At 41.8% G+C, this 25,474-nt stretch overlaps 2 protein-coding genes and 1 long non-coding RNA gene across 3 annotated transcripts; 2 read left to right on the top strand and 1 right to left on the bottom strand.

The window, feature by feature from the left end:
• The first annotated feature begins 5,845 nt into the window (after positions 1-5,845).
• Positions 5,846-7,774, top strand: LOC309695868. Its single transcript, XR_014273252.1, has 3 exons — positions 5,846-6,370; positions 6,843-7,061; positions 7,267-7,774. It is a non-coding gene; the product is annotated as an uncharacterized lncRNA (long non-coding RNA).
• Positions 7,775-8,015: 241 nt separating this feature from the next.
• LOC309695866 (uncharacterized protein) lies at positions 8,016-25,474 on the bottom strand. Its single transcript, XM_082516834.1, has 14 exons — positions 25,276-25,474; positions 14,376-14,476; positions 13,579-13,715; positions 13,009-13,315; positions 12,280-12,362; positions 12,049-12,101; positions 11,719-11,761; positions 10,494-10,564; positions 10,203-10,292; positions 9,772-10,082; positions 9,478-9,656; positions 9,021-9,190; positions 8,276-8,491; positions 8,016-8,176 (listed from the first exon to the last, which is right to left on the bottom strand). Exons 4-13 carry the CDS (start codon positions 13,298-13,300, stop codon positions 8,326-8,328), a joined length of 1,458 nt encoding a protein of 485 aa, XP_082372960.1. The 5' UTR covers positions 13,301-13,315; positions 13,579-13,715; positions 14,376-14,476; positions 25,276-25,474; the 3' UTR covers positions 8,016-8,176; positions 8,276-8,325.
• On the top strand, positions 15,350-17,707 carry LOC309695867 (uncharacterized protein). The gene is made up of 4 exons (XM_082516835.1): positions 15,350-15,836; positions 15,975-16,226; positions 16,794-16,883; positions 17,055-17,707. Exons 1-4 carry the CDS (start codon positions 15,764-15,766, stop codon positions 17,312-17,314), a joined length of 675 nt encoding a protein of 224 aa, XP_082372961.1. The 5' UTR covers positions 15,350-15,763; the 3' UTR covers positions 17,315-17,707.

The following is a 25,474-nucleotide window of genomic DNA, read 5'->3' as shown; positions in this document are numbered from 1 at the left end:
CTGTCTAAGATCCTGTGGCACACACAATTATAAAAGGTTTTGCTCTCTTTAGACTGCGTTCTTACATCTCATATAATACAGAACTAAACTAAGGACAAGTATTATGTGGGAACAAGGTGTGAGTTAACAGTTAAAATCAGTTAGAGCGAATGTCATATTAAAATTGATATTTACTGATGATAAGATATTTAAAAGTGTTATATTTGTACTAATTCAAACTAAACAGAGAAATACAAAAAACTAACAAACTAATTAACACCCTGTTAACCGTCATGACTTCACTGCATTTATATAACAGCAACTGTTCTTGCGTTTGTAACACAAACATTTTATATATTCAAGAATCTGTAATTCAATAACACTGACAAGGTACATGAGCACTTAGAATTTGATGATTTAAACAACATTAAATTTTGTTTACTTTTAATTTTGCATCAGCTTAGCCAGTTACGACATTAAAATAATGACTTTTGTGATTTAAAACCTGATCTTAGAACAATGCTGGGTCATGTGTGATGTGTCATCGTATGAGGTGTTACATTTTGACTTAATTCTGCTCAATTAAGTGTTTTGATCTTTCATTAAATATGGCAACTTTGTGTTGTGCTGCAAGTTGAAACCCACTGTCCTCATGAGCACAGTATCTAACAACTCACCTGAGAAAACTGATTGAATTCAGCTGGACACAATGGTTTTCAGTGGGAGAAATGTTTCATCACTCATCTGTGACACTGGAGAAGTCACTTGAATGAGTGACAAAACAATTTTCCTTGGAAACATCCAGGGGAACTAAACCTTCGGGCATATCTTTGCCTGTAATTCATTCATCAACAAATGTTTTTTATGTATAAATCTTTTTTTTCAAGTTCTTGTCTCTCTTGGTTTAATTTTAGTCTTTGCAGCATCTCAGAAGAAAACCACTGTAAACTAGCTTGTCCCTGCGGGCGGTTTATCCTTCAAGCTCGGGTCCTCTACCAGAGGCCTGGGAGCTTGAGGGTCCTGCGCAGTATCTTAGCTGTTCCCAGGACTGCGCTCTTCTGGACAGAGATCGCCAATGTTGTTCCTGGGATCTGCTGGAGCCACTCGCCTAGCTTGGGAGTCACTGCACCTAGTGCTCCGATTACCACGGGGACCACCGTTACCTTCACCCTCCACATCTTCTTGAGCTCTTCTCTGAGCCCTTGGTATTTCTCGAGCTTCTCGTGTTCCTTCTTCCTGATGTTGCTGTCATTTGGAACCGCTACATTGATCACTACGGCCGTCTTCTTCTGTTTGTCTACCACCACTATGTCCAGTTGGTTAGCCACCACCACTTTGTCCGTCTGTATCTCAAATCAAATCAAATCAAATCAAATCAAATCAAATCACTTTTATTGTCACATCACATGTGCAGGCACACTGGCACAGCACATGCGAGTGAAATTCTTGTGCGCGAGCCCCACAAGCAACAGAGATGTGCAAACACAACAACACAAACGAGCAAAATACAAGAATGGCCAACCTGAAACTAATAAATATATGTACAATATATAATAGTGTATGCATTTCTGGATGTGTATACTAAATATTTTCCTACGTGTGTGTGTGTGTGTGTGTGTGTGTGTGTATATACACATTTTTACAAATTAAATAGTAAAAAATAAAAATAATAAAAAAATAATAATAATAATAAAATATATAAAATATACAGAGTTGAATATGTGCAGAACAAGTGGCATTTATATACAGTGTGGAGTAGAGCAGGGCGATATGGCCAAAAATATTTATCACGATATATTTGAAAATTTGTGATAACGATATAACCGACGATATAATTGATGCGAGACAAAATACAACTCCACAACATTACTAGCGCAAAAAGACAACCTTCCATTTATTTTCACTTAAACAAGAAGCTGGTTTTTATGTACATTAAAGCTTTATAAAAATGTAACAGTGCAAATGCAAATTCCTTGCTGAAAGTTTAACCAAAAGGCATTTCCAGTAGAAATGGGCTGACATATCCTGAGCATAACCATGTATAATATCCACTGAAGTTAAAAAGAGGTGCTTTGCAACATTAAACTGCAGTGTGCAGTACGTATTTTTCGGACCATAAGGTGCACAGGATTATAAGGCACATTAAGCGAAACAAAGCAGTCAGATAAATCAAACTTTATTAAACTCATTCTTCTTGCTTCCTCCACTTCTGTACCATTGATTCATTAATATTGAATTCTCTGGCAGCTGCTCTATTCCCATGTTGTTGCAGTATATTAATGACTAACCTCGTATTGTGGATGGATTATCTCAGTTGTTCTCCTGACTGAAGTTTGGTCCGTTTACAGCATCCTGCCATGCGATTGCATTTGTCTCTAACCATGAAGAACCTTCACGTTAACTTTTATAAGTGGAAAAGTGTTAGTGTTGGTCCTCCAGCTTCACTGTTTATGTTATGCTAACATAGCTGTGTCGCTAGCGATCACGTAGCACATCATTATATACCAGCTAGCCCAACTTCAGTAACCCTACAAACGTCACTGCTGTTTAGTTTCCTGTCTTCATTTATGTTGGAAGTGATAGCAGAGCTGTACGTGTGATTTTTTTTCAGAAATCTCTCAGTCAGAACATGCAATATCATGCTTAGGTAACTAGCGAAACTAGCGAGCTAACTTCCGCTAACTTCCTGCTAACTTCTAACTCCGTTAAATGTAATAACTTTTGTTTTCATGGATGCCTGGAAGTTAAACTTTATAGTTACACCTGGTAAAGCAGCAATGCTGATCGTTTTATTAAAGATGAAAGAATTTAGACAGTTTTTAACTCTAAGTGATGCTGCAGTGTTGTTTGACCTGAAGCATACGGAGTTTAGGACCCAGATTACTCCCAGATTTAAGAGCATCTTAGTCCGACAAATATGACAATAACAACGGCCGCTTGCATGTTCTGCAAAAAAATGTGCTTTGTTGTGTATCTGACGGACAAACACCAAACCAGTTCCACATCACGGAAGTTGCACCATTTTTACAAACCAATTCTGGTTCATCTGTTTCACTCAACAATCGGCCATGTGCGTATGAAAACAAAGGCACTGCGCATGCGCGTTTTACTCCCATTCTATCGCGATATTTCATTTTCCTATCGTTGCCTAACATTATACCGGTATTACCGTGAACGGTATAATATGGCCCAGCCGTAGTGTGGAGTGCATAATGTTGAATCTGGAAGTCCTACAAGATCTTAGCTCGGTCATTCTCCACCACCCTTGAGGGCGTCTCCCATTTTGACCTCGGAACTTCCAGATGTTTCTGTATAAACCATAATAGACATAATAAAATTCTTCCACTGCCCAAAGACAGAGGTCATCTATTCCCCCAACAGATTATTGACTCCTGAATGCTCATGCATGTTGTTAGACAAGATCTTCATGCCTTCCAACGCTCTGGACACGGATCCATCAGGGGCTGCATTGTTAGGTGTTAGGTTTATGTGGTTGATTGTCATTTATGCTTAGAAATATTCACTCATATATGCTTAGAGTTTTATAATCAATTGTATATTGATAGAGGTTTGATCCTTAGCAGCCTGTAAAGACTCTGTGTGGCTTCCAGAGTGTTCTAGCATACACAATCACATCCTGGGGTCACGAGAAGAGGTCGTACTTTCTTTTTTTGTTTTATGGCAGGATAAACATATCTGTCTGTTTTAGTCTAAGTGCCTTTTGTTTAGATGAACTGCTGGACTTCCAGACCAGCAGAATTAGGGAAGTCATTTATGGGGTCTTGACCACACACACACACACACACACACACACACACACAGACGGTACCCTTTGTTCATGTGTACACCTATGTAAGATATCCTATGTTAATGAACCTATGAATATTCATGTAACCTCAATAAAAGAGCAGTGTTACGAGGGAGTAGACGAGAGCAACTGAGGTCAGGCGAAGGAACGGCGCTCGTCCAGTCCTCTCCCTCATGCATGAGTAACACAAAGAACTTTGCTTTTCCTGTGTAGTAGAACTGTGTCGTTCCAGCAGTGGGCCTCTGCTTGACAGACCCATCATTAATTGGTCCTTCGAGCCGGATCCCTAGAATTGACTTTCACCGAGGGGAAAAAGAGACACGCCGAAAGATGATTGATGATTGACGAGATTCGAGATTAATGCAAGAGCAACACCAAGTAAGTACAAAGAAGAGCGCTGTAGCTGCGTGGGTTCACGCGAGCACGGTCGCACGGTTTAACGCGGACTTGAGCCGTGCGGTTAATCGCAGGCTTAGAGCAACGGCTCCTTAATTGCGCGGCCGTACTCACGTGAGTACGGCCGCGCAGTTTTACGTGGGCCTATGCCGTGCGGTTGCAGCTCAGTGACTGCGCGGGTAAACGCGAGTCCAGGAGCTCAACAGCCGTGTGGGTTCACGCATGCTAGGAAAAGTTATAGGCCTATTTTGTGTTTGTGTGAATGACTGCGGAGCAGGCGTGGTCTGTGGCACCGGTTTTGTTATTATCATGGGTTCCTGAGCAAGTAAGACTGCCTCACAGGGAGACGACACATTTATGCAAGAATTCACGGCAGCGTGAAGTATTTATATTGTCATAAACAATGTGATTTTGAGGGTAAACTGGTTACTGGACAACAGTGTTGGGCAAGTTACTTTGAAAAAGTAATTAATTATAGTTACTAGTTACTTATTCAAAAAAGTAACTGAGTTACAATATTCTAAAAGTAATTAATTACTCGAAAATTAACTATTGTGTTACTTTAAAGAAATGTTTAACCCTCTGGGGTCCAGGGTATAATTGGCCATTTTTAACTACTTTTGATGTTTCCTCTACATTTCACCTTTAAAAACTATTTACTTTCCCTTGTTTGGTATCATCCTTTTCAGCACAACCTCATGTGTCTGAATTTACAGTCATGTTTTCATTTTGACATACTGTATTAACACAATTGATTTAAAATCAAACAAAAACCATAAAATCAGAGTAGAAAAAGTTATATTTTTTACTGTAACAACCACAAACATGTTTAATGAATCATATTTTATAACTTTAAATGCAAATATAAATGGTCAATTTTAAAATCCTGTGCACAAGTTTTGCAAAAAACAAACTTATTTGCAGTCATTTACCTTTTACCTTGATTTTTTTAAATAACCATTTCAAACTATTCACAGAAAAATCTACGGTGGCCCTGAAGTGCAAATCACACCAACAAATTGCTAAACACAACAACAAAATCGAGAAACAAAAAAACAAATGGAGAATCACAAAAACAAAACTGAGAATCACAAAAACAAAATTGAGAAGCACAAAAACAAAACTGAGAATCACAAAAACAAAATTGAGAAGCACAAAAACAAAACTGAGAATCACAAAAACAAAATTGAGAAGCACAAAAACAAAACTGAGAATCACAAAAACAAATCAAGAAGCACAAAAACAAAAGAAGAATCACAAAAACAAATCAAGAAGCACAAAAACAAAAGAAGAATCACAAAAACAAATTGAGAAGCACAATTACATTAAGAAAACCGGAAAGGGTAGGTACCAGTCGGCAACAGGAGACATCACTGATTGGATGTCCGCGCTGTTCATCTTTGGAACCGGAAGTTACTCTGCCTGTGGCGCATTTTTTTCAAACATGAACATTAGCGGTGACCCAAATATAGCTGTCGCTATTCGAGAATATTTTGATTCAGGACATACATACGAGGTGATACTGGATATGCTCAAGTGTAATCATGACATTGCAATTAGTATGCGTACACTGAAAACGCATTTAAAAGAATCTGGACTGTACAGACGAGGCAACTATTCTCCACTTCCTGAGGTGAGGCGTGCCATTTTGGCCAAGCTTCGAGGACCAGGACAATTGTTTGGATATCGGACCATGTGGCAAGTTCTCAAACAAAAACACAAGCTGCGTGTCAAGCGTGATGTAGTTATGAGGCTGTTGAGACAACTAAATCCTCAAGGAATCGCTTTGAGAACTCGAAGGAGGTTCACAAGACGCACGTATCACTCCATGGGGCCCAATTACATATGGCATGTAGATGGCTATGATAAACTGAAACCCTTTGGCTTGGCCCTGTCAGGATGTATAGATGGCTTTTCAAGAAGACTGATGTGGCTTGTGTGTGGAGCAACAAACAACAACCCGGCTGTTATAGCTCACAATTATATAAACTGTGTAAAGAGTCTTGGTGTGATACCAATGAGATTACGAACAGACTTCGGGACTGAGAATGGGACTATGGCAGCAATACAGTGTACCCTCCGTCACGCGCACACGGACTATTATGCTGGATCGTCAAGCCACAGTTACGGATCATCTACTGGGAATCAGCGCATCGAGTCATGGTGGTCTTATTTCAGAAGAGGAAGGTGGGTACATTTGTGTCTGGTAGGTGTAAGCTACAGTGAAAGCTGATCAGATCGGTTTTTTTTACATGCATTTAAGAAAATAGAGTAGCGTCCTGCTGGACGTGTTGAAAAGTTGGATGAGATAGACGTTAACAGCCGTCACTTTATTGCAGGAACTCAAAATGGTCACTGTCAGCTGTTGTGCCGAAATGAGCATGCTTGCCTAGATTTAACGACGCCAATACAAAATGAAAAACTCAGACCAAACTCTCCACTCCTCACAATCAACACACAGAACAGAGTGAAAAGAATACAGCATTTTTAACAAGAACATTACTGCAGGGTCGCTACAATATTTATGGAAAACTAATATGCATTACTTTGTTTGACATCCATTTGTGGCATGTTTTAAATGGGACTAAAATGTAACAAACCCTATAAAATGACCAAGAACAAAGCTAAATTGATTCTTAAATATTAATTATATACCCAGGTCTCAGTTTTGGATGGACTTGTTTGGAGACCTAAGAGACTCTGGAAACTTAAATGGAAGCCACGAACACCAATGCTTGCTGAGATTCTGCTTCAGAGGGGTTCTACAGAAAGACCTGGATGAATGCAAAGACCTCTGGAACAAACACAGGATCCGGCCAAGCAGACTTGCATCGTGTCCAGGGGGGATTCCAAACGAACTCTATCTCTTGCCTCACAGGTATTTGAGTTCTTAACAAAATGAATTAACCTTTTGCATCAAACTAAATGCAAGGTGTTGTTATTGCTTAAGTTGGTTAATATATATTCATAATTTTACACATAAGTATGATACAGCAGTTTAAAACATGTCATTGCATGCGTTGATTTATATAGTTCCATATTGTCAGCAAAAAATCCTTCACTGTTCTATTTTCATTTTGCAGATATGGTTCAAGAGACTGTGGATTTGCTGTTGAGGAGATGGAACTGGATGTGTTTCCCGAGGAGGGGCTACCGGTTGGATTGTGTGGTGATCCAAACATTGAGGAATATTTACAACAGGCTGTACAACAAAACACACTGCAGCAGCCACAAGACTGGGAATCGGCCACAGAACTGTATTTGGCCCTGAAGGACATAGCTGGGTTTTAGATACCAACTGAACTTCAGTTTGTAATGACATTTGTCAGAGTTACTCTGACGAAGACACACACTGTGTCGAAACGTTAGTTTCTTTCCTTTTTTTGCACCTAATAAAACCTTTGGACTTGAGTGCTCCAGCCCTTCTGTTTTTCCTTCATTTTTTTAATGTTAGTAGTGTTTCCTTTCCCTCTTGCTAAATTGAATATAATATTGTTCATAATATACAGCAACTGGCATGAATTTAAATATTAACATTTAACCACAAGGAAACATTTACAATTTTCTTTAATAAAACCATTTACAAATAGTGTCCAGCATTTCTGTCACTTTTCCAATATACACAATATTAAGAAAAAACAACTAAATGTTTAACAATATGGAAGTTGCTTATCACATGAATGTGTTAGGTTCAGCTGCCGTTGGCACACTACTTAACAGGGTAACTCAGTAACTGTAACTTGATGACCTTGCTGATTTAAGAACATCCAAATCCTGGAGCATTTTGAATTCCAAAGTCCATGTTGGCCTTAAAGATGCCACATGAGTCACAGATGGGTAGCTTCAGAGTATTTGCACAGGTGTTTGCAACTGGAAAAGGCGAATCACTTAAAAACTGGATGCATGGTGGTGGTGTCATTCCTGCCGGTGGAACTGCCGTCAGCCCTGTGGCAAACATCATCAAATCTTCCAGACACACTGCTGTTGCCTTCTCTGAAAGAAGAAAGTAAACACTGTAGTACATTACAGAAAATTAATTTCCTTACCTCTCCTTTCATAAAACTATAAACAAATAAAAACGGCCATTCAAACCTTCACAATCAAGGAGATAATCTGCCCAAAAGCCAAGTGTTAGGACCTCCTTATGCCGCTTGTTGCTTCCTGCTGGGCTGAGATCTGGTCTGAACATGCTCTCCAGTTCTGAAGCAGTCAGGGCCTTTGCAGAGAAGCATAGGAGTGGGGCCAGCACACTGGAATGTTTTTGCAGTGCACTTAAAAAAATTCAGACTTTCCAGTCCATCTTTAAATCTGCAAAGGATAGACAAATAACTAATAATTGGTTTATAGCTATGACTATTGCAGTCTTCTAAATTGTGTTTAAATGACTTTACCTACTAGATCTTTCATTATAAATTTGGACAGATTTCAAATGCATACACAAAAATAATTAATAGTGCTCATAAATTAACTGTGACAGCAAAAAAAGAAGAGCTCATTGGGATTTCAGCATTTAAAAAAAAAAATAGTGCTTTCACACTGGAATAAACAAGTGTGTCGAAAAAGGGATCACCTCTTTTTATAAATAACTGAAAAATTAATCATGTTGCATGACTGATTATTATGGGTCATTGTGAACAATAAATGTATACTAAATTAGAGTTCTAGTGTCAAAAGGTTAATAGCGTGCAACAGTGGCTCAGGAATTAAGTTGTTGTTCATCAGATCACCGGATGCTACCGAATCAGTTTTTTCATATACATCTGAAGGTCTGAAAATGTCAGTGGCTGCTGTGATGAGCAACTGGCCATCCTGAATTTAAAAGGAGTAATGAGTTTACCGTTGAATGACACTTTGGTTTCTTTCAAGGATGTACCATCTGAGGTATTCCTCCACAAATGCTTGTTTCTCACAAGGCTTGACATTTCTGAGGCATCCAGCAGTTTGGAAGATTGTGCTGTTTTGCAAAATAAGATTATGCAAAGACTCCTCTGATTCAGCTTTCAGGACCTATAAAAAAAAAAAAAAAAAAAAAAAGTTTTACTGTAAGAAAAACAAAAATAATTTTCACTACTTTTACGATTCATTCAAACATTGGATTAAAAAAATAATCAATTTGTTATTTCACTTGTGTTGTTGGGAGGTGGAAATCTGTCCTTTCAGATTACAGAATCTACCTTGAACCTACTTTCAAGATATGATCCAACACGGATAACTGTTATCCTGATTTAATCTTTTAAACTGGCCCCAAGTGTCTTCTAAGTAAACCCATTCCCTGAGCCTAGGTAATTTTCTACCTGATGTAGAACTTTTGTGATCTCCTCATCTTGCACATCTTCTACAGTGGCGCTGAAACTCTGATTCCCTGTGATGTGGTTGACCAGGTTCTTGGAGAGGAAATGTGGTGCTGGTCCCCCATGCACAATGGATACAGCGATCATCTTTCCTGCTAAAAAGTACTCATCTTGCCTGGCAGCTGTAATACAGGGCACATAATTATCATGGTTAATTGCTATTAAATATGCTAATGAAAAAAATAAGCCAATTTTTATTAAAATTTCCATTGTAATAATTACGGAGAAAACATCCACCTCTTGAATTATATACAAGATAACGGCTCTCTGGAGGTCCATCAAAGATGGGGCGATTTCTCAGACTGCCCATAAGAAGTGTGAGGAATTCACGCCTCGGGCCACCTGTATCCAAACCGTCTTCAAAGCTGCCAGCATCATCATTAAACTTGATGAACATGTCGTAGTTGTCAGAGTATGTGCTGCGTCGAAATCCTCTAACAGCTCCATCCCATACAGCTGACCTTGATATATTGAACCTGCTGACCTTCTTGTGGTCAAGTTCCAGTGCCAAATTTGCAATAATTTCATGTGCCTCCAAATTGGTGTCTCTAAAAAAAAAAAAAGGGAAACTTATTTTTTAAAGGTGTATATACTTCTCTCATGATTGCATGATGTCTTGTACAGAACAAGATGGCGGTTAATTGGATTCAAATGTTTAAATTACTAACACAGGTTCTTCTGGGGGCTCAGCTTTGGCTTCGTTAGGAGTAGGATCTTCATCATCAATCACAATCGGTTCAAACAGCTGTGTGTAGTTTCTGCAGAGTGAAAACATGTACACAAAGTGTAGATGCAAAAATACAAATGCATAAACATGCAGTTCCACTTTTATAGAATGATTCTACTATTTATTTTTCTGAAGAATCAAATGTAAAAGAGTCAAACTACATACATTTATAATAATTGTGTGTATATATTTTGTGCAAACCTCTGGAATAATTACTCAAGATACAACGCACCTGTAACAGGAGCTCTCGACAGTGAGGCATTCAGTAGTGCCTGTATCGTTTTCTTCTTCCAAATCTATGACCTGGAAATACAGAAAAGAGGATGAATGAAAATTCATATTTGACCAATTGATAATTATTTTAATATAGGGAGCCTAAGTCTCCTCCCCTTCTAGTCTGCTCGTGGGTCCCTGAACAAAAGAAAAATGAATGGAAGTGAATGGAGCTATAAAAGTTATTTTCTGGTCTGCTTTGCCTTACTCTCTGAATCACACATATGTTGTACTTCAATTTAAATAATAAATAATTGTGTTTCGACTATGTCTGTAATGTAATTTGAGATTTGTTAGCTTGTAAAAATTTGTCCTTAAAATGACTACAAGTCAGATGTCGCAAATATGATGTCGCCTCAGAAGCTTTTCTCCCCCAGCGTAGCTGCTAATTATCACATGGCCAGATTTATAGTGGTTTTCTCCACATCATCCTGGAAGAAGGATTCGAAGCTCGCTAAACAAAACTAAGCTTTTCCTCTTCTCTGTGTCTGGTTCGATGATGTCAATTTTGTGAGACGAACATTTACATTTCGCCACGTCTTTTCAAACAAAACATAAAATAACCTTTGCCACCTGTCGCTTAAGCACTTTTTGGCATCAAAATGTGTTTATATACTTCATGGACATCATATTTTAAATCCATTATACACATCAAACGGGATCAGAAAATAATTTTTATTGGCTCATAGACTCCTATTTTTTTAGCAGTATGGGACCCATGGTCCGGAAGTAGATGGATGTACCTTAGGTTTCCTATCCCAATAGATTATCTAAAGGTACAGTAAGTAAGAATGAAATAATAAATCCTGTGGTCAAATTTGTGTACTACAGTCTATCTTTATAAACAAACGAGTGACTCTCCCTCCTCCCGTTCCATGAGTTTCATGGCTACGGATCAGCGCCAGAAGATTCTAGATGACAAAGACGAGTCATACACAGTTAGTTTCAATGTAACCTTCCTTCCAACATGATTGAGACATTAGACTGCTTTGTGATTATTTCACTTAGTGTACCTTTAAGGGGTGGATGTTATAATCTATTGATAGTATGAAAATTGATGATGTGAAATGCATTGTATAATAACAATGAATGTAATAAGCAAACAGTGAATCGTCATCTAATTGCAAAGTAAAGGCGGTGGAGATTGTCTGCTGCACTGTTTTACTAATAAAATAGTTTTTTACCTGTTGTACTTCATTAGCAAGCACAAGATCCCCAGCACCCTTCCTTAGAGAACAAAGAAAAGCATTATTGTTGTGTACTGTGAAAATATTAATTGACACTTTGAAAATATTTAAGCATCTTGATTAACAAACAAGCAATACAAGTATTATGTAGTCCATGTTCCAAAAACCATATACAGAATGAATGACTGTGTGTTATACTTGTATAACTATGCATGTGACAAATAAAGAACCTTGAACCTTTAACCTTGACAAAAGTGTATATCTCATTAATACAAAGGTTTAGGCAAAAAACAGTAAAAGATTACATGTTCTTAAAATATCACTTACTCATATTCTGCCGCTTTCTGTAAAGGACTGCTTTCATGTTGAAGTTCCCATGGCTGAAACAAACAAACAAACAAACACACGCACGCACGCGAGCGAGCACGCACGCACGCACACACACACACACACAAAATGTATTTCACATATAACTATTAACTGTTTTACTGAACTGAGGCAAATGGTGGTGGCTAAACAACAAGAAAACTCTATAAAAAAAATTTAAATTGTACTTACCAGTGTATCAGCAAGATCAAACTCAGAGGGCCTTTTAATAACAATCTCGGGGTCAGAGTCAGACAAGTCTGAGTTTTCTCCAACTACAAAACATGAAAACAAATCAAGCTAAGCAAACTAAATTCATGCTAATGTATGAAACTTTATTTGATCATGAATAATAGATTAATACGAAAGGCATAAAGTTAGCATTTAAAAATCATGACTCAGTAGATCCAAAAATGGCTGAATTTCATGTTTCCAGGAAGAAACATAACATATACAAGCTAATTTAGGCAGCAATGGTGGCAGAGGAGTTAAAAGCCCGCCCTGTAATCAAAAGGTTGAAGGTTTGAGCCCTGCTCAGTCTGTCACAGTCGTTGTGTCCTTGGGCAAGACACTTCACCCTCCATGCCAGGTGGTGGTAGTGGGAGGGATAGGTGGCATCTGTGTACAGCAGCCTTGCTTCAGTCAGTGAGTCCCAGGACAGTTGTGTCCACATTGTAGCTAATCACCAGCAGTGTGTGAATGTGTATGGGTGAATGACTGGTTTTGTTGTGAAGTGTCTTGGGGGGGTTGTAGAACCCTAGAAGTTGCTATATCAAATACAGGCCATTCACCATTTTAATGTAGGTATGCTATTGACTTGCGTGCTTTATGCGTAATGTTATCATTTTACAATTTCAAAATTAGTAGTTGTTGAAACTAAGGGAATGTGTGTCAAAATCAAAACAAACATTAGCAGCTTACCATCTTCAAAGTCACTCTTCAAGCAGATGAAAACAGTGATTCTTTGATAAGGCTTGCCAACTTCAGCCTTATAAGCCTCAAGTGTAAATGGTCTTTGTGTTCCAGGGACAGTAATGACCTCAGTGCCATCCGGATACAGAAGAAGGAAAGGTCCATCTTTTAGATCTTTGTTAAAGTCCTTCATTTTTTTAACAGCTTGATTGAGCAGACTTGTGGCAGTAGCGTCAGGGTCTGTTGTTAGGAAAATAGTTTTTCCACGGTATGGCTTCAAACCACCCTTTTTTATGGTCATCAAGCCGACATTTATCTGTAAGGAAAAACACATGAACAATGGGCCAAGTAGATACTAATATGACTCTAAGCAGATCTATTCAAACTTGAATATTTATTAACTGCTAAAGAGGGATCTTCCTGACAACCTAAATGTACAATTACTCGTAAACAATTGTTCTTATTCTGGATAGCTTTACTACACTGAACATTTTTTACACAACTCCCCTAAGGAATAACAAAAGAATGTCATTAGAAAATTAACCTCAACTTGTTTTCAGACTGAGCTAGCCAAACTACCTGAACCTTTCTTTTTTCCTTTTTCTTTAAGCCCTTCCTCCCTTCAGAAAACTTTTGCCTCTCTTCATTTTTCTTTTTTCTGTATTCTATGAAGGTGCTGAAGGTTGGAGTCGGGCAGTTTGAGGTAGTCTGTGATGCTAAAGGGAAACAAAGGAAAAATGTACTACAATGTCACACATTAAAGGCATTCATTCATGTAACATTCCATTGTCCACACAACACGCAAATAAGGACAACACTGAATAATCTCACTAGAAAATTTCTACCAAGGAATGACAATGCAACTGATACTATTGACCAATACAATTCTACACCAGTAAGTTTTAATGTATAGACACATAATAGGGTTAGTTCCTAAAGTTAACCAAACATAATAAATGAACTAATTTATTATCGTTTCAGTTGTGGAAATGCTCAGAGGACTGTTCCACGAAGCAAGCTAATCCCAAAAGCCAGGCTCACTCTGAAAATCCAGGCTCGATTGCCCCAAATTCGGTTCCAGGAACGAGGCTAACCTGCAGTCTTTCTGCTCATTCATTATGCAATATGCTTGTGGACAAGTCTGGTCCGTGGCACCCTAGCTGCGAGGTTTGTTAACACTAGAACTGCCCTCAAACCTTCACTACTAGAAAGGTCTTGAGCAGTCATTTTGACAGCTGCGTGCATTTTCAAATGAGCCTCGATTTTCTGAGCTCGCTTAGTGGAACAGCCCTCTGGTCTGCTGTGGGCTGGAAACAGCTAACGCTAGGCTAATAAATCAATAAATAACAAACATTTTATTATGCTTATTAACTTACTCAATGGGAGTGAAGTGTCTCCGATGCAAGATGCGTGATAAAGCCTCTCGCCACAGCCGCTGCAAAAGTTCGGCGACTCCTCAACCAGCTTTTTCCCACAGCTAGGACAAAACATTCCGCCGTTCTTCTTCAAACGAAATGCGCCACAGGCAGAGTAACTTCTGGTTCCAAAGACGAACAGATCGGACATCCAATCAGTGATGTCTCCTGTTGCCGACTGGTACCTACCCTTTCCGGTTTTCTTAATGTAATTGTGCTTCTCAATTTGTTTTTGTGATTCTTCTTTTGTTTTTGTGCTTCTCGATTTGTTTTTGTGATTCTTCTTTTGTTTTTGTGCTTCTTGATTTGTTTTTGTGATTCTCAGTTTTGTTTTTGTGCTTCTCAATTTTGTTTTTGTGCTTCTCAATTTTGTTTTTGTGATTCTCAGTTTTGTTTTTGTGATTCTCCATTTGTTTTTTTGTTTCTCGATTTTGTTGTTGTGTTTAGCAATTTGTTGGTGTGATTTGCACTTCAGGGCCTCTCAATTTTGTTGTTGTGTTTAGCAATTTGTTGGTGTGATTTGCACTTCAGGGCCACTGTAACAATCAGCTGTTCTGCATTCAATAAGATGCCACACAAATTATTTGTGCCACTCCAAAAAAATAATTTCTGTCCACTATAAAGGAGAACATCACAGCCTGATACCTGCAGGAGTGACAGCAGCAGGTGTATCACTCCTGTTTCTACCTGGAGACAGCAGTCGCCTCATTGTTCTGACACACAGCACAAAACTATCCACAACACTACACACTAACTACACAAGACAACACATGAACTACACACTCCAAACACGCTAAATGTCACAAATCTCTCACATCTCAAAACTCTCTTATTCTGCTCTCTCTCTCTTGCCTTCACTCCTAAAACTTCCCCTGTTTTTGTTTGGGGGGTTTTTTTGCTCATAAGCAGAGAGTGCTCGCTGCGCTGTCCTTACGGTGTGTTCACACCGAACGCGATAGAGGCGGGCAGAGCGTCAGGCTTACATGTAAAGTCAATGGAAAGGCGCGATGACCCGCGATTGCGGCTCCCGCGAAAATTCGGAAGCAGATTTGCGTCGCCAAAACGCCTGAAACGCGCGTGAGTGTAGCGCATTTCAGGCGTTTGACTCGCGAAAAAAACCACGCGCGTGAGTTTATGTGTTGCATTTTGTGCATACACGCGTTTCGTGTCCCCCGCTCGAGTTGGAAAAATCTGAACTCCAGCGTCAAATCGCGCCGCGACAACCAATCAGGAGCCTGGTGACGTGGCTGTTACCTAGTTCAAAGGGGCAGATCCCGCCAAAGCCATTCATTCTGCATTCATCATGGAGGAAAAACTAATCAGTGCTGTGGCAAATCATCCCGAATTATATGATGCTACCTACTATTTCTACCGAGACAGGAATAGCTTGGAGACAAATCAGTGAGGAGATCGGGCAACCTGGTAAGTTCATTCCTTCTTTTTAATTTTCAGACTGACCCGATGAAGCGGCGCAAAAGCTAGCAAGCCCGCCTACTGTCCCGCGATTTTCCCACTGTTGTACAAATACCTTTCCGCTAACCAGATAATGCGTTTATTCAGAGGACATCTGCAGGAGAAAGTGGAAGAGCCTCAGGGACACCTATAATAAGGAGAAGAGGGCAGAGAAGGAGAAGAGGAGTGGGTCGGCAGCAGGATCGGGGAGGAGATGGAAGTTCTTCGCGGTCATGGGGTTTCTGGACCCCTTCCTCACCCCGCGGGAGACTAGCGGAAATATGGTGCGGACCGTGGAGAACTTCTCCCCCGAGGACCAGGGACAGCCCGAAGAGGCAGCAGGGGAGTGTCAGTCAGAAGGTATGTTTACAATGAATTAATGTAGGCAGTTAATTAATGCGTGTTGTCATACAGGAATATATTTTGTTTATTAATAAACAGTATACAGTAGTCCCACTGTTCATCCGTCACTGCCTCGCCTTTTCGCTGATTTTTTTTTTTATTGCACCGTACAGCTTTCAACAATGCGCATTGCATTCTGCAGCCGAAATGACAAATCTCCTCCATGTCATGTCTCCTGCGCTTGCCAAACTTATCATGTTTGGTTTTGATAACCATCACTTCAAATAGAAAAAAACAGCACAAAAACACTCATAACTATGACCCTCATTCGGAAATAGGCACCTGCACCGGGAGCGAAAAAGGCACACAAAAGTGGCGCCGCAGACGGAGAAAAAGCGCGGCATACTTTTACGTTTTAAAATTGACTTGGTTTGCACTTTGAGAATCAACTTGTGAGAAATGTGACTACTGTTCATGTGCTGCAATAAACGAGAGACCACTGTATATAATAATAAGTATATAATAATATAATATTCTCTATGACTATTGTCTTCGATCTGTTAACATTTAATATTGTCTTGATAGAGTCAAGTAATCATGCAGCAGAGTCCTCCCCTGTTGCTTCTCCTGACTCCCCAGTCCCTGGTCCCTCCACTCCTGCTGCTGCACCCACAGGTATGAACATCAAGCACTGATAGCTTTTTACTTGCTTGAATCCCCTTGTGATCACCTTTACTAAATATCTACAGCCAATCTGTTCATATCCTGGTTTTCTTCAATTTTGAAAATGAAAATCTAGTAGCAGCCTTCTCATTTCTTTGTGGTGTTTTGTTCTGTGTTTTACAGGCCCACAGAGGAGGACAGCTCGAAGGCGGGCGAGGGAAGGGTCCCAGGACGGTCCATCGGCGGTGGAGCTGGCTATCCTGGAGTGCCTAAAGAGGCCACGCCCGTCTGCAACAGAATATTTTCTCCTCAGCCTTGTTCCTGCTCTGGAGAGCATGCCGCCTCAGACACGAGAATTCGTGAAATTCCAAATTTCTAAATCAGTTTTTGAAAATAGCACAGCTGTGCTAAATTTGGAAACATTGGACCCTAATGATCAGTAGTTTTCTGATGAGGCAGCAGCTCTCCAGGGCAGAAACAATGTTCTTATGTTTCTCCTCCTTCTCCCTGAGGCTCTTCCACTCCAAGCTGGGTCCTTTTTATTCCTGTCTGTCTGTAAATAGTTAGATTTCATATATTTATGTTATTTATGTCCTTTTGTTACTGAATTTATATATTTTATCAAATAAACATTTATAATGACAAATGTCTTTGTTCTACTACACAGCAAATATTGGCACCCGACTTGACAAAAGTAGAATTTATTTCATATTACACTAATAACAAAACATACTAATACAGTGGGATGCATAAGTTTGGGCAACATTGTGAAAAGTAATTATTTTCCTGTACAAATTGTTGGTTGTCTCAATAAAAATTGTCAGTTAAATACATCATATAGGAGACACATAGTGATATTTGAGAAGTGAAATGCAGTTCACTGGATTTACAGAAAGTGTGCAATAACTGTTTAAACTAAAGCAAGCAGGTGCATAAATCACGCAGTGTGAAGCAGAGGGCACACCGGAGCTGATGGGCCAACAGAGAGCAGACGTCGAAAAAACGGAGAAAGAATGTGAGCAGAAGTTGAAGGAGGTGAAGCACCTGATCAGAGAGACACTGTGGACATCATATGGTGAAAAAGAACTGACCCTTGCTCTAAAATCAGCAGAAATGGCGTGTGAGAACGTCACATCCACTCAGCCTGATACACCGCTGGAGGCATATGATTTTATGCTCCACCATCTAGAAGAACTGGTGAAGAAAGCTAAGCAGGCACACCAGACATGGAACCGCTGGGCTCCACCTGCTGAGAGGCGAGATTGTGATCGTCGACTGATGGAGCTCCAAACCTGCCTTCCAAAGCTGGTGTCAGGGAAGGCAGTCCTGATCAAAGCAGAGAGGATTAAAAGAGATGCCGACCAAGCAGTTGTCACAGTCCGCAACGCAGCCTCGGTCGCAGCCATAAAACTGAAAGCCACAGCTTTACCAAAGTTCACCGGCAGCCAGCGTGAGTTCTACAGATGGCGGAAGGAATGGGAGGCTCTGCAAAAGCAAGGTGAACCAACCGGGTCCGTGGAAGTAAAGAAATTCCAACTTCTCGATAGCCTCGATGATAAAGTGGCCAAAGATCTGCGCCTGTCCACATACACCTCAGCCGATGAGATCTTCAGAGTCCTCGAGAACCGCTATGGAAATCAAGCCACCATCGCCATTGAAATCATTGAGGAGCTTCAAGCTATCCCTCCTGTTCGTAGCAACCAGCCTAGAAGAATTATAGAGCTTATCCACGCAGTTGAGAAGGCCCTCTATGATTTGAGTGAGCTGGATGAAGCAAATGCCATAAAGAACCTCTTGGTAATAAAGTCTATCGAAAGCAAGCTGCCTGAGTCCCTAAAGAAAGACTGGCTCACCCACGCTGCTGATCCAAAGAACGCTGTGACTCATCAGAACCGGTTTGACAAGCTGCTCGCATACCTCCAATCTCAAGAGTCCATCTACGAGCAGTTAGACCAGCTGAGAGACATCGACCCTGCCAAGGAGAGAACAAAGTTCCCAATAAAGTACGCCCGTACGAAGTCAGTCAAATCCAGTACTGATCCAGCAGGCTGCATCATCTGTGGGGACCCGAAACACAAGAGAAAGCTCTACATCTGCAGGCGGTTTAGAACCAACACAAAGTTACAGGAGAAAAAAGATGCAGTGCGGCAACTTGGAGCCTGCAAGAGGTGCCTCGAGATCCACGACGAACCCTGCAGAAAGACGACTTACCTGTGTGGAAATCCAGAGTGCAAAGACCAGCATCATTACCTTCTTTGTCCCTTGCCACGACCCTTATCACAAAGGCCCAAGTCTGGTCCGGCGAGAGCTGAGGGGAGGAGGTATACAGAGGTTCAAGAAGAGTTCATCTCTAAACTATCACCAGAGCTAGCGCAGGAGTGTCGGAAAGCTTTCTGCAACGTCTCATCACGAGCCTTCAACTCCATGGCAGCAGAGAGAGGTCTACTGGAGGGGACTGGTCTAAAAGAGTACCCTGTGATCCTGATGCTCCTGGACGTCATCGCCAATGATGGGCAGAGAATTGGGACATTAATTGATCTAGCATCTGACACAAACTACATAACCCATAAAGCTGCAAGTAAGCTCAACCTTCGCAGTGAAGACGTCATGCTCGTCATCCAGGGTATCGGAGGTATGAAGGTGTCTGTGGCAACCAAGCGCTACCTTCTCAAGATCCGTGTCAACACCTCAAAAGGAACTTTAAAGCCTCACCAGTTAGTCTGCTATGGTCTTGACAAGATTGCTGAAGTGGAAAGACATGTTCCACCTCAGAAGCTACAAAAGATCTTCCCTGACATCCCTCTCCAAGATCTCATCAGACCCAGAGAGATCCAGCTTCTAATCAGCCATAAAGAAGGACAGCTGGTGCCCCAAAAGATCCGTTCCATTGGTGACCTGGTTCTCTGGGACGGTCCACTTGGCAAGACAATTGGGGGCACACATCCAGACCTCTTTGAGGAAGTCACTTTGATGGCCCACACCTCCAAAACTCACTTCGCAAGATCAATGAGAGTTGCTGCACTCAAGTACCAAGAATTTACTAAAGACCTGGCTTCCTGTCAGCACCCTGATCACCCTGAGACTCCATCCACCACAGCTACCAGCAGCAGAGACTTTCTGAAGTGGTGGAGGTGGGAAAGCATCGGAGCCGCTTGCCAGCTGAGATGTGGAGGGTGTCGTTGTGGGAGCTGCCAGCCAGGGGGTAAAGAAATGACGCTTGCAGAAGAGAGGGAGATGGAGATCGTGAGGAATGGCCTGACTTACTCAACTGGAGATGACCACAACAGTGAACCACATTGGCATGCCAAATACCCATGGGTAGAAGGTCCAGCAACCTTGCCAAATAACAGGAAAGCAGTAGAAGCAACATTCATCAGAACCGAGATGAAGCTATCTAAAGAACCTGAATGGAAGAAGGCCTATGCTGCACAAGTTCATGAGATGGTAAACCGCAGAGCTGCAGTGAAGCTGTCCAAAGAAGTCCTGCAGAGTTGGACTGGGCCAGTATGGTATATAAGCCACCTCATCGCGCCAAATCCACACTCTGTCTCTACCCCAGTGAGGTTGGTGTGGAACAGCAGCCAGAAGTACAGAGGCCTCAGCCTGAATGACATCCTCATCAAAGGTCCTGATGTCCTGAACCCGATAAGAGCTGTCCTGCTGAGGTTCCGAGCTGGTGTCTACGCCGCCCTTGGTGACGTCCGCAAGATGTACAACTCCGTCTGGCTGGAAGATCGAGAAGTCCACTTGCACAGATTCTTGTGGCGTGACACAGAAGATGCAGACATAGAAGACTATGCCATAACAAGAGTCAACATTGGAGACAAACCTGCTGGTTGCATAGCCCAAGTCGCCATGAGAGAAACTGCAAACCTACCTTCATTCAGTCACTTCACAGAGGAGAAACGTGTGCTGGAAGAAGATGTTTATGTCGATGACATCCTGACATCACACAATGACCTCAACCATCTGAGACTCCTAACAGCCAACATCGAGCACATCCTGAGAGCTGGAGGATTCTACATGAAGCCTTGGGTCTACTCCAGTCAAAGTGGGAGGGAGGAGTCAAAGAAAGAGTTGCCTCTATCAGAGCCAAAGACTATGATCCTGCCAAACCAGCTGACGGAAGATGACAGCAAAGCCCTTGGCCTTGGCTACACCATCAATGATGACAAGCTTCATGTCATGGTTGCAGTGAACTTCTCAAAGAAAAGGAGGAAAATGCGCCTTGGTCAAGACCTGCTCAGAGAAGAAGTCAGAGAGCAAACACCTGATCCACTCACCAGGCGAGAACTGCTAAGCCAAGTCTCCGGCCTATACGACCCACTCGGTCTAGTGACTCCCGTCAAACAAAAGGGTGCCATCCTGGTAAGGAGAGCTTTCCAAGAAGCAAAAGTAAAGCACTGCCTCGAAGACACATGGGACGCAGCCTTGTCTGAAGGTCTCCGAGAAGATGCTATAAAGCTTCTGGAAGAGTATGCTGACCTGAAGAAACTGCATTTCACTAGAGCCCTGACTCCACCAGATCCTTGTGCAGAGCCCAGTGCCATCACGTTCTCTGATGGCAGTGAACATGCATATGGTGCAGTGATGTACCTTCGCTGGAGCTGCAGCCATAGTGTCATTGTGAGACTAGTAGAGTCCAAAGCCAAACTGACGCCTCTCAATCACAAAGGCGATCCTGTTAAAGCAGAGATGTGTGGCGCAGTCTTTGCTGCCCGTCTGAAGACCTACTTCCAGAGACACTGCAGAATCCAGGTCAAAAAATGGTACCACCTCGTCGACAGCCAGACCGTCTTGGGTGCAATCCAGCGTGAGAGCTACGGTTTCCAGACCTTCTTCGCAAACCGCGTTGGTGAAATCCAGAGTAGCACTGATGCCCAGGATTGGTGGTGGATTCCTGGGTCAGCAAACATTGCAGACATTCTCACCAGAGGGGCCAGTCCAGATGCCCTAACCGAGGACTCCGAGTGGCAGTCGGGTCCAAAGTTTCTCCAACTTCCTGAAGATGAGTGGCTGAAGAAATCCGCCGGAGAAGTCGCTGCCCAAGCTCGAGAAACGGTCACAAAGCTACAGAAAAAGACTTTTGTTGCGGTCCTTACCAGAATGCACATCAAGGCGGCTCAGGACTCAGTACACGTAGAGTCGAGAAGACCACGAGGAGTAGCAACCCAACAGCTAATCGACGAAAGGCGATTCAGCAACCTGAGAAGGCTGATTGGGACCGTGGCGTGGGTCTGGAGGGTTGCCAAAAAGTTCATGAGATCAAAGACCAGAGACCAAGAAAAGTGGGAGGTAGTACCATCTTCGGGTGTCCTCACAGTCAGCGAAAGACGAGATGCTTTTCGAGACCTTTGCCTAGCAGCACAAGAGGGCGTCACCTTCCCAAGCACCACAACAGACAGACTAGTCGTTTACAAAGACCAAACAAGTGGACTTCTAGTTTGTGGGGGCAGAATCCAAACCTTCAAAAAGGACCGCAGAGCCGTTCCCCTTCTACCATTCCAAGCCTGGTTATCCACCCTCCTTGCCAGAGAAGCACACAGCAAGGGACATAACGGAGTGGCAGGAACTTTACTGCGGATGAGAATGAAGGCTTGGGTTGTCAGAGGAAGAATTATTGCCCAAAAGGTCGTTGACCAGTGCATCATCTGCTAGAAGGCAAAGGCAAGAACCTGTAAGCAAGTAATGGGAGACTTACCTGAAGAGAGGTCAAATCCTGCTGCACCATTCGAATTCACATCTGTCGACCTGTTTGGACCCTATCATGTGAGGGATGATGTCAAGAGAAGAGTGACCATGAAAGTTTGGGGAGTTGTGTTTTGCTGTATGGCAAGCCGAGCCATTCATGTCGAACTAGCGAGCACACTATCAACAGAGAGCTTCCTGCTTGCCTACCAGAGGTTCACTTCTGTCCGAGGCCATCCCCGAAAAATCTGGTCAGATCCTGGCACAAACTTTGTCGGCGCCAAACCTGTCTTGGAAGAAATGTATGCTTACCTGAGACAACAAAACAAGGAGTCGCTTGAAGAATACTCTGCCAAAAATGAGACCACCTGGGCATGGAAGATTCTTCCCGCTGACTCACCTCACCGAAATGGGGCCGCCGAAGCTGCTGTCAGAGTTACCAAGAGAGCCCTCCATACTCTCGGCAATACAGAGGCTCTTACCTTTAGTGAGTTTCTGACAGCACTCCAGCTAGCCGCTAACCTTGCAAATGAGAGACCCATTGATGCCAGAATTCAGAGCCGAGAAGATCGCATTGACTACATCACGCCGAATAATCTGTTGCTTGGTCGAGCCACACAAAGCGGGGACTTCAAAACTGTCGACTTCACAAATTATCCTTTCAAAAGGCTGAAGGAAATACAAACCAAAGTCAACAACTTCTGGAGGTCCTGGAGCCAACTCGCTGGACCAAACCTGTTCATCCGCAGTAAGTGGCATACTGCAGAGAGAAACATTGCTGTTGGAGACATAGTTTGGCTCTGCGACCAAAATGCCCTTAGAGGGCAGTTCAGACTCGCAAAAGTCATCAGCGTGAATCCTGATTCTAAAGGGATCGTTCGAGATGTGCATGTGAGGGTCACTCCAAGTTCCAGCATTGCGATCAAGAGTCCAAAACCTGCTACCACAAGTCCTGAGCTGGGCACCACCTTACATCGGGACATCCGGCGTCTTGTGGTCCTTTTACCGGTGGAAGATCAAGCGAGGGACCAGCCCACCTGAGTGCGATCTTTCCAGACAGTGCTGAGCAAAGATCGAGTGGGAGGTGTCGCGCTGACCTAGTAGGTGTGGCTGTTATTCCTCTTTTCCTCCTCCTGCCCTCTACCTTCCGGTGCTGCTGCTTGCCCATGGCCGCTGATTAGACCTTGGGTGCAATCAACAACTAAGCACGGCCTGGTGTGCGCCGCCCTGCCAGGTGAGCCACATTAGAGCAATCAAGGGTGGGCGTGCCGAGTAAACCTTTAAATGCATGCAGCAGTCATTTGACCCGTGTGCAACATACTGAGAGGACGGCGAACAAAGCACTTTTCCACTGTGAGGAAGACTTTAAACAAGACAGGCTATCGGTAAGCTCTTGAGTTCACATTTTGCTTTTGCAGATGTATCTGGGACTATGGAAGCTCAGTTGTGCAAATGTTTTACGCTTAGGGAAATAGTTGCTGCATTTAAGTTTAATTATATTGACAAAAATGAATGTTTAAGCTTGAATAAATTGTTTGTGCAGTTAGTGTTCCCACATATTTATGTTAATTAATATTAAAAATAGTTACCCCAAATCCTTGGGTGGATCGTAAAACTAGTGAATAAATGTTTGGTTTTGATTTAAAGAAAATAATTCTTTGTAAAGAAAATCCTTAGTTAAAGTCTATTAAAATGTTTGAACTCTAAAATGTATACTTTAAAATACAATTGTTTATAAAAAAGTGTTAATGCAAAGAAGACACATTTTGTATATTTAAGAACCACAGTTAAATTAACACAGTTGACCACATGGTAAATGGCTTTACTGAAGTGTATTTTGTTATTTCGTCTGTCTTTTGTGAATGGTTAATGGAATGTTCTTTATTTTTGTGTTGAAAGGTTTTTTACCTGCTGCTACCTACCAGCTATCAAACTAGTTGGTCTAAATAAAGTTGAGTGAAATTCAAAGTCTGGTCTTTTTCAAGTGTGGACACCTCACAGTCAGAGGAACACTTGACACTCACCGTGGACACACCGACTCGAAAACTGAACGCGAGATGGTCCTGAAGGAGTCCCCGGTGGCAAGGAACCTGGACAACAGTGTTTAAAATGAGTATTATGTGTACTGCAGTTACAAAATACATTATAGAAATTACAAAATTACAAAACATAAATCTTACATAAAACATTTTGTAATTATAAGGATAATTACATGATATATATTTGATATAATCTAGAACAATCTGCCGTGATCATAAACAAATATTCAACTATCCCAGAATTAAACCAGGTCTAAATGAAAAAAGGAGTGAGTATCACTACAAAGATTAACCCACATTGGTCCTAGTACAAGTTTGATATCAGCAAACACCGAGAGCATACCTATGACACCACAGCCATGCTATCATTCAAACACTGATAACAGCATAAATCGAATTAAATCGGGACTTGATGAGACCGTCTGAGTATCACTACAAATATTATGAAGTCGTCTCGTACCAGTTTGCTATCGGTAAACACCGAGAGCATTCACTGTTAGCATAGCACATCCATGTTAGTATACACTGCTAACATGGATGTGCTATGCTATCAGTAAACGCCGACAGCATTCACTGTTAGCATAGCACATCCATGTTAGCAGTGTATAAATGGATGGTTTAGCATATATTAGCGCAGGTATCAATAAAGGACTACCGTATTAAACACTTTTACTAACCTCAGGCAGATGGACAGGCGCTCTGCTGGTGGGATTGAGCGCCTGTAATTGGTGTCTAGGCGGGCAATTCTGGGACCGACGCGGGAAAGCAGGTCCTCAAACTGGCCGAGTGACAGACGATGATATCGCTGGAATCTGCCGTCATCCAGGCGCAGCTCCTGTAGCAAATGGTGAAACTCTTTATACAGTAAAGTTACAG

The sequence above is a fragment of the Aulonocara stuartgranti genome (assembly GCF_965226115.1).
Source record: "Aulonocara stuartgranti genome assembly, chromosome: 19".
NCBI classification, from domain to species: Eukaryota; Metazoa; Chordata; class Actinopteri; order Cichliformes; family Cichlidae; genus Aulonocara; species Aulonocara stuartgranti.
This window is presented reverse-complemented; position numbering and strand designations above follow the sequence as displayed.